Genomic DNA, 8,765 nt, shown 5'->3' with positions numbered 1-8,765 from the left:
AGAAGCTTTGCAATTTTATGAGGTCCCATTTGTCAATTCTTGATTTTACAGCACAAGCCATTGGTGTTCGGTTGAGAAATTTTTTCCCTGTGCCCATATCTTCGAGGCTTTTCCCCACTTTCTCCTCTATCAATTTCAGTGGGAGACAGGGTTTCTTTGTGTATGTAGCCTTTGTGTATGTAGCTGTCCTAGAACTCTGTAGATTAGGCTGTGATCCTCCTGCCTCAGCCTCCTGAGTGCTGGCATTAAAGGCTTGTGCCCTGCCCCACCCCCATCAGGATTTTTGTTTCTTTCAAGATGAGGTCTCCATATATAGCTTTAAATGTCCTGGATCTTGCTGTGTAGAGCAGGCTGGCCTTGAATTCAAAGATCCACCAGCCTCTGCCTCCCAACTACCAGGAGTAAAGATGTGTGCTACTATGACTGGCAGGTTTGTTTGTTTTAAAGATTTATTTTATTTATTTTATATATGTGAGTACAATGTAGCTGTCTTCAGACACCAGAAGTGGGCATTGGATCACATTACAGATGGTTGTGAGCCACCATGTGGTTGCTGGGGTTGAACTCAGGACCTCTGGAAGAGCCGTCAGTGCTCATAACTGCTGAGCCATCTCTCTAGCCCCGTGTCTGGCAGTTGTTAATATTTATTTGTGTATGAGTGATTTTGACTGGATATATGTACATGCACCATGTGCATGCCTGGTCCATATGGAGGCCAGAAGAGGGCATTGGATTCCCTGTAATTAGAGTTAAACATGGTTGTGAACTACCATTCCTAAATTGAATCTGGATCCTCTGGAAGAGCAGCCAGTGCTCTTAACTGCTGAGTCTTTATGGTGGTTTTTGAGGCAGGGCATCACGGACCTCAGCCTGGTATCTAACTTACTATGTAGCGAAGGATGACCACAGACTTCTGATTCTCTTGCTTCTATTTCCCAAGTGCCAGGACATGTTGGGATCAAACCCATAATATGTATGCTAAGCGAGCACTGTACCAACTGAGCTATGTCCTAGCATCCCTTGTCCTGCATCTTCACTATTTTTGTGTTTTGAGACAAGGTCTTACTGTGTAGCCCAGGCTGGCTCTGAGGTATGTAGTTAGAGTTGGCTGTGAACCTTCAGCCTTGAGTTCCTGAGTGCTGGGATTATAGGCGTACCTCATCATGCCCTGTATCCCTGCAATAATTTCCTCCTTCCTTCTCTTGCCACAGCTTGGGACCGATGGGCTCTGGAGGGTTCATGCCTTTTGGCTTGACGGGGATTCTCCGTGGTACAGCAACATGTTTCTTCGCCTTCATTGGGTTCGACTGTATTGCGAGCACAGGTGAGTGAGTAGTAGCCCCTCTGTCCTATTAAAAGCATACACATGTAGGGCTGGTGGGGAGCGCGTGTGTGGTGGCCTGTGAGTGCTTCTGAATCAAGGTCTGTTCCATCCCTGCAGGGGAAGAGGCCCGCTGTCCCCAGAGGTCCATCCCATTGGGCATCGTGACCTCACTCTTCATTTGCTTTCTGATGTATTTTGGTGTTTCGGCGGCACTCACCCTCATGATGCCCTACTACCAGATTAACATCAACAGCCCCTTGCCCCAGGCATTTATCCACGTTGGATGGGGCCCTGCTCGCTATGCAGTAGCTGTGGGAACCTTATGTGCCCTTTCATCCAGGTTGGTATCAAAGGTTTTTCTCATTGGTTGCTAGATTCTCAGCTGTTCCAGCCTTTGAAATAGAAGGGAGGGAGGGGCAATGTCTTTCATGGTTAAAGGAGCAGGGCCTGCCCGTTGACACTCTCTGCTCTCTTATGTTCCTCTTCTCTAATAACAGCCTCATAGGTTCCATTTTCCCTGTGCCTCGGGTGGTGTATTCCATGGCCGAGGATGGGCTCCTGTTCCGGAAACTTGCTTATGTTCATCCTCGAACACACACTCCGGTCCTAGCCACTGTCCTTTGTGGAATCATTGCAGGTAAGACAACCAGCCTTACCAATTTCATCAGCTTGGCTATGCTCACTAGCTAATGCCTCACAGGTTTTATACCCACCTTTTGTTCTTATCACTGTAGCATTTATGGCTTTCCTCGTTGAGCTTGGTGATCTGGTGGACCTCTCATCCATAGGGACCCTGCTGGCCTACACCTTGGTGGCTTTCTCTGTTCTGATCCTCAGGTGAGATTCCATCACGCCTTGACTGAGTGTTAGGGGGCCATGAAGACAGCCAGTTGCTTATCCTGGCTGTCACTTGTATGCATGGGGGCAGCTGGTAATGTTCCCGTGTTATCTCACTCATTCAGGTACCAGCCGGACCAGAACTTAAGCTCTTGTAAGAGGGAGAAGTCTGAGAGTGCAGCTGTTGAGCTGGAGCCCGGACTTGAACTTTCTTCATGCATGGAGCCTATTTCTCCAGAAGGGACTTCAGGGATTGCAAGGAGACTCTGTATCCCCATGAACACCACCCCAACTCTTAGATCTGGCCGGATTGTCTACGGATGTGCTTCCCTGCTTGGTGATCACTGGGACTTTACTCCTTGGGCATTTGGAAGCTGATAGCATGGGGTGGATGTCAGGAGCAGAGCGGGAGGCACAGAACAGACAGGTTTGGTTGGATGTAGCCCAGTGTTCTGACAGACTTCTCCCTAACTTGACTTGCAGTCCTTCTTCTGATGCTCCTGTGCCTGATCCTAGCCCAGTGGTCCACACAGCTATTCTCTGGGGACCCAGCTTTGATAGCTGTGGTTGCTTCACTGTTGCTTCTTACTGTCGGGGTGACCACTGTCATCTGGAGACAGCCTCAGAGCACCACTCCTCTCCACTTTAAGGTAGGTGACTGACTTCTCTAAGATAATCCACTTTAGGGAGGTGGTTATGCCTGACTTAAGGTCTAAGCATGTTTCCCCTTACCATGGAAGGAAGGGGCAGGGACTGATAAAACCAGTGGATATGCTGGTCCTTGTCTTTAGTCCCAGAACTCAGGATACAGAAGCAGGGATAGATAATCTCCCAGTCTGAGGCTTGCTTGGTTTATACAGAGTATTTCAGGCCAGCAAAGGCTACATAGTGAGAGCCTGTTTCACAACCCCCTCCCAATACACCAATGGACAGAGCTCCCGGATACTCAGGAGGCTGAGGCAGGAGGATCACATATTAAATGGGCTGCAGCTACTTCTAGACTAGAAGTTTAGTGAAATTCTGTCTCAAAATAAAAATAAAACAGGCATCTTGTTGCTACATACCTATACTTCTAATACTAGGGAGGTAAAGGGAACTCAGGAATTCAAGGCTATGCTCAGTTTGAGCAAACAAACAAAAAATCCCAAAGTGTTCCCTTGCCCAAGTCTGGGAGATGTAACTCACTTGCTTAATATGCATGAAACTCTGGGTACAATCCCCAGTACTGAAAAGAAGCCAGAGGGAGGTGGGAATGCAGTCAGTTGGTGGAGCAATAGTTTAGAATGCATGAAGTCTTGGGTTTGATACTGGCACCACACAAACCAAGAATAGTGGTGCATGTTTATAATCCCAGCACAGGGGAAGTATAGGGGCTGGAGAACCAGAAGTTCAGGGACTTCTTTGAGACCCTATGTCCAAAAAATAAGTCATCTGCTGCTGGATGTGGTAGTGTGTGCCTTTAATCCCAGCACTCAGGAGGCAGAGGCAAGCAGATCTCTGAGTTTGAGGCTAGCTTAGTCTATAGAATGGGTTCCAGCACAGCCAGGATTACTCAGAGAAACCTTGTCTCAAACAAACAAACAAACAAACAAACAAACAAAATCAATCAAACAAAAGACATCTGGGGGCTGGAGAGATGGCTCAGTGGTTAAGAGCACTGGCTGCTCTTCCAAAGGTCCTGAGTTCAATTCCCAGCAACCACATGATGGCTCACAATCATCTTTAATGGAATCTGATGCCCTCTTCTGGCATGCAGGTAGAACATGAATATACATAAAATAAATAAATAAATCTTAATAAAATTATTTATTTATTAAAGATTTATTTATTTACTATATGTAAGTACACTGTACCTGTCTTCAGACACTCCAGAAGAGGGCGTCAGATCTTGTTATAGATGGTTGTGAGCCACCATGTGGTTGCTGGGATTTGAACTCTGGACCTTCGGAAGAGCACTCGGGTGCTCTTAACCACTGTGCCATCTCACCAGCCCAATAAAAATATTTTTAAAATGGAAAAAAAAAAGACATCTGTTGCTGGGTATGTGGTACATGCCTTCAATGTGCCTTTAATCCCAGTACCTGGGACGAAGAAGCAGACAGATCTCTGAGTTTAAGGCCAGCCTGGTTTACAAAGAGTTTCAGGCCAGCCGAGACTGTTATACAGAAAAACCTTGTCTCGACCCCCCTCCCCCAAAATTTCACTCGCTTACAAGCCCCATCTCAGTGTTTTGGTGTTCAGTCAGTATATGTCTCTTCTGGCACATCCCATGGGGTCTCCAGTATGAGCAGGAACTGATTGCAGAGCCCAGGGCTGTGTCTTTCATTCATGGGGAAGAGGTCAGGTGTCCTGGTGTGCACAGTAATTTATAGGCTGTGCTTACAGGTTCCAGCCCTACCTGTGCTTCCTGCACTGAGTATCTTTGTGAATATCTACCTGATGATGCAAATGACTTCTGGGACCTGGATTCGCTTTGGAATCTGGATGGTGATCGGTGAGTAGCTTACTGGGGAAGAGATTCTTTGGTAACTGAGTCCAACAGTCTTCTAATTGCTTGTCTTTGAAAGGTTCTGAGGCCATGTGGAGAATTCCCCAGTGGGTACCTGGGCAAAAGGGCAATCAGTTGCACCTCACTGTCTCTATTCTCTTTTAGGATTTGCTATCTACTTTGGATATGGGATCCAGCACAGCTTGGAAGAGAAGAATGACCAACAGCCAACAACCTCAATCTCCCAGACTCTCCAGGAACATACTCCCAGTGTTGAATTACCTTAACTGGAGAAATTGGATGCTTCCAGGGCCCCGTGGGTGTCAGTTCCCTTCCCTTCCCTTCCCTTCCCTTCCCTTCCCTTCCCTTCCCTTCCCTTCCCTTCCCTTCCGTGCGTGTGCGTGTGCGTGTGCGTGTGCGTGTGCGTGTGTGTGTGTGTTGGGAAGGCAGTACTGGGAATTGAACTTAGAGTATTGTGCATCTGAGGCAAATGCTCCACCACTGAACTATCTCTTGTAAGTGTCTTTAGGTCAAGGAAAAGTGAATATTTGTGGGCTGTAGATGGGACTTATTTTTATAGCATTGTTATTTTGTGAGCAATTTCCTTAACTTTTCTTTTTTTTGGTGTGTGTATTGAAATTGAATCCATGATTTTGCATATGCTAGGCAAGTACTCTACCACTGAGCCACATCCCTAGTCCCTTTAGTTATTTAACTGACAGCAAAATTTAGATATTCACATATTATAGAATGGTTAAATAAAACTGATTAATGTATCTGCTTCTTTTTATGTTTGGGCAGAGTTAGTCTTGTATGGCCAAGGTCAGACTTGAACTTGAGATCTTCTGAACATGATTATTTATGGAGAGAGAGAGAGAGAGAGAGAGAGAGAGAGAGAGAGAGAGAGAGAGNGAGAGAGAGAGAGAGAGAGAGAGAGAGAGAGAGAGAGAGAGAGAGAGAGAGAACACATGTGCGACAGTGTAACACATGTGCGACAGTGTTTGTGGAGGTCAGAGGACAATTTTATAGGTTCCTTCTCCCTTTCCACCTGTCATGGATTGAACTCAGGTATTTAGGTTTTTGTGGCAACTGCTTTACCCACTGAGGCATCTTGTTGGCTCCTATATTCCCGCCCCCACCCTCAAACAGTATCATAGCTGAGAACTACCATGAGCTCCTGACCCTTCTGTCACCAGTTCTCAAGTGTTGGTATTGTAAGTGTGGACTGTGCTCGTTTTTTGTTGTTTTTCAAGACACAAGGTTTCTCGATGCAGTTCTGGCTATCCCTGTAACTTGCTGTATAGAGTGCTTGGATTAAAGGCATGTGCCACCTCTGGCCTATCTCCATGCTCAGTTACTATGGTGCTAAAAATCATGCCATGGTTTTAACCAATTTACCAACTGAGCTACATCCCCCAGCCCTATGTTTATGTTTTGTGATGAAAACATTTAAATTTTTTTAAAAACATTTTTCCAGATATATAGTGTACTGTTCATCTGTGGCAACATGTATATGAACTTGGAGGATGTATAATTATGTTAAGTGAAATAAATGAGGTTTGAACAAATATGACTTTATTTCTCTGTGTGTGTATGTGGATACACCTGTGCCATGCGTGCATATGGACACCAGAGAACAGCTTGTGGGAGTCAATTCTGTCCTACCATGTAGGCTTCAGGCTTGAACTCCGGTCATCAGACTTAGTAGCAAGTGACTTTACTAGCTGAGCCATCAAAAACACAGTTTCATTATTTAACCTAGGTTGGTCTCCAACTCAGGCAACCTTCCTGTATCGACCTCTTGAGTTCTGATTGTAGTGCATGCTACCACACCCAGCTAGATGGCCTAATGCTCAGTTCCTATTAAGATTCAGAGACATGCTGGGTCTGATGGCATATACCTGAAACATATTTTTGGTCGAAGGATCACAAGTTTGAGGTCAGCTCAGCCTTCATGGTGATGTAGAGAGGTGGTGTAGGGAATATCAAACAAGCAAAACAAACATGTATGGGCTGGAGAGATGGCTCTGTTACTAAACTTGCTACAGTACCTGGGTTTGATGGCTAGCATTCTCATGGAGGTTCAACTGTCTGTTACTCCAGTTCTAAGAGATCCAACACTTCCTTCTGGCCTCTGCAGGCTCCTGAAGGCATGTGGTGCAAGTACATACACTCAGGTATACACACACAAAAACAATAACATGTAGAGACTGGGTGAACACAAAATTTACTATCGAAGCTTTATCAAGATGTGAAGTTTTTCTGCTGTGATGGGCATCAGAGCCAGAGACTTGCATCTTCCCTGTAACTGCTCTATTCCTGAGCTGCATCCCTACCCTGTTTAGATATCAGAAAAACAAGTATGATAATCAAAGGAAGGTTGGGTAGGGTGATGCATTACTGTCATCTCAGAATAGGCTAAGGCAGGATAATGCCGGGAGTTGAAGACCAGCTTAGACTATGTAGTGAGACCCAGTTACAAAAAAGGGCCTGAGAGATAGATGGCTTAGTTGACAAGTATACGGCCCTGACAAACATCAGATCCCTGACTGTTCTAGAACTTACTATGTAGACCAGACTGGCCTCGAACTCACAGAACTCATATATCCACTTGCTTCTGCCTCCTAAGTGCTGGGTTAAGGTCATGGTCCAGCACATCTGACCTTAAGCTGGGTCATTACGTCTCGTTCTCATCTGAACACTATCCATATTGCCTGTTTTAGTTAGGGTTTTGGTGCTGTGAATAGACACCATGACCATGGCAACTCTTATAAGGACAACATTTAATTGGGGCTGGCTTACAGTTTCAGAGGTTCAGTCCATTATTATCAAGGTGGGAGCATGGCAGCATCTAGGTAGATGTGGGGCTGGAGGAGCTGAGAGTTCCACTTGTTCCAAACGCAGCTAGCAGAAGACTCACTCCTAGGCAGCTAGGATCAGGATTTTATAGCCCACACCCACAGTGACACACCTACTCCAACAAGGCCACACCTTCTAATAGTGCTACTCCCTGGGCTGAGTTTATAGAAGTCATCACACTGCCTTTGTGCATAGCCTTGTATTTTTCGGTGTTCTTCTGCACCACGGTCCTCACTTTCTTGTTGCTAATCAATCCCTCTGGCTCTCCTATCACTTCATTGTCCCTTCTTTTTCATCACATCTATTTCCTGCTTACAAAGCAATAGTGGTGAAGGGAAAGCCCATCTCCCTTGGTAGTGAATAAGTGATTCTGGGTCCCTTCAGATATTGGTATGGTGTATTCAGAAGTAGGCAATAAGGGCCTCCGCTAAACCTTACTGCGTCCACAGGGGCTTTTCCTGGAATGGCTCATGAACAGCAACACTAATAGAACAAAAATAGGCATTACTTAGGGAGTTGTCTCTCAGGAGACTGTCTCAAGGAGTTTACATGAACCATTTAATTTCCAGTGTGATTATCCTTATGTACAAGAAATGCACAGAACACACATTTTTGACACATATTGTCTTGATTTATGGAGGTTTTAGCTTTTAGTTTTTCAGCGTTATGAAGGCACAAAAGCTATCCATGCAACCATAGCTTTTTCAAATCACAATAGTGTAAATGTGTGTCCACACGCACCTACTGATTTTTCAATTTTATATGGTGTGAAGGTGCATCTGTGTAACTATTGATTTTCAGCTTTGTAATGGTGTAAAAGTGTGTTCAATATGACTACTGATCTAAAAAATGCCAATATGGAAGCTTTGAAAAGCAGATCCAGTATGACCACTGGCTTTGTCAACTCCATGAAAGCACACTCAACACAGACACTGATTCTCAGCTTTACAACAGGACAAAAGTATAGTAAGTATAACTGATTTTTTTCACTTTATGACAGTGCAAAAGCACTTCCATACCACCACTGATTTTTCAACTCTACAATGGTGTGAAAATAGGTTCAATACAACTACTCATTTTTAACTCTGAAAAGTTCTGATTTTTGAACTTCAAGATGGTGTGACAGTGTGCCTAGTATAATCATAGAATAATAGACTCTTCAGTATCACAATGGTGCTAACGTGTACTCGATACAACCACAGATTTTCACTTTTGAAACAATATTTTTCTTCTTGTTTTTTTTTTTTTTTTTGAGAC

The 8,765-nt window shown here is 44.8% G+C and overlaps 1 protein-coding gene across 1 annotated transcript in view; it reads left to right on the top strand.

The window, feature by feature from the left end:
* The window catches only part of LOC110336757 (cationic amino acid transporter 3-like), a 12,644-nt gene extending 7,708 nt beyond the window's left edge, over positions 1 to 4,936 (top strand). The window contains exons 5-12 of the mRNA XM_021219490.1: positions 1,212 to 1,324; positions 1,442 to 1,664; positions 1,822 to 1,961; positions 2,059 to 2,161; positions 2,287 to 2,498; positions 2,645 to 2,811; positions 4,547 to 4,655; positions 4,815 to 4,936. Coding sequence (XP_021075149.1) covers positions 1,212 to 1,324; positions 1,442 to 1,664; positions 1,822 to 1,961; positions 2,059 to 2,161; positions 2,287 to 2,498; positions 2,645 to 2,811; positions 4,547 to 4,655; positions 4,815 to 4,936 — 1,189 coding nt within the window. The remainder of the gene's footprint in view (positions 1 to 1,211; positions 1,325 to 1,441; positions 1,665 to 1,821; positions 1,962 to 2,058; positions 2,162 to 2,286; positions 2,499 to 2,644; positions 2,812 to 4,546; positions 4,656 to 4,814) is intronic.
* The last annotated feature ends 3,829 nt before the right edge of the window (positions 4,937 to 8,765 follow it).

Source organism: Mus pahari, chromosome 19 (assembly GCF_900095145.1).
Source record: "Mus pahari chromosome 19, PAHARI_EIJ_v1.1, whole genome shotgun sequence".
Taxonomy (NCBI): Eukaryota; Metazoa; Chordata; class Mammalia; order Rodentia; family Muridae; genus Mus; species Mus pahari.
This window is presented reverse-complemented; position numbering and strand designations above follow the sequence as displayed.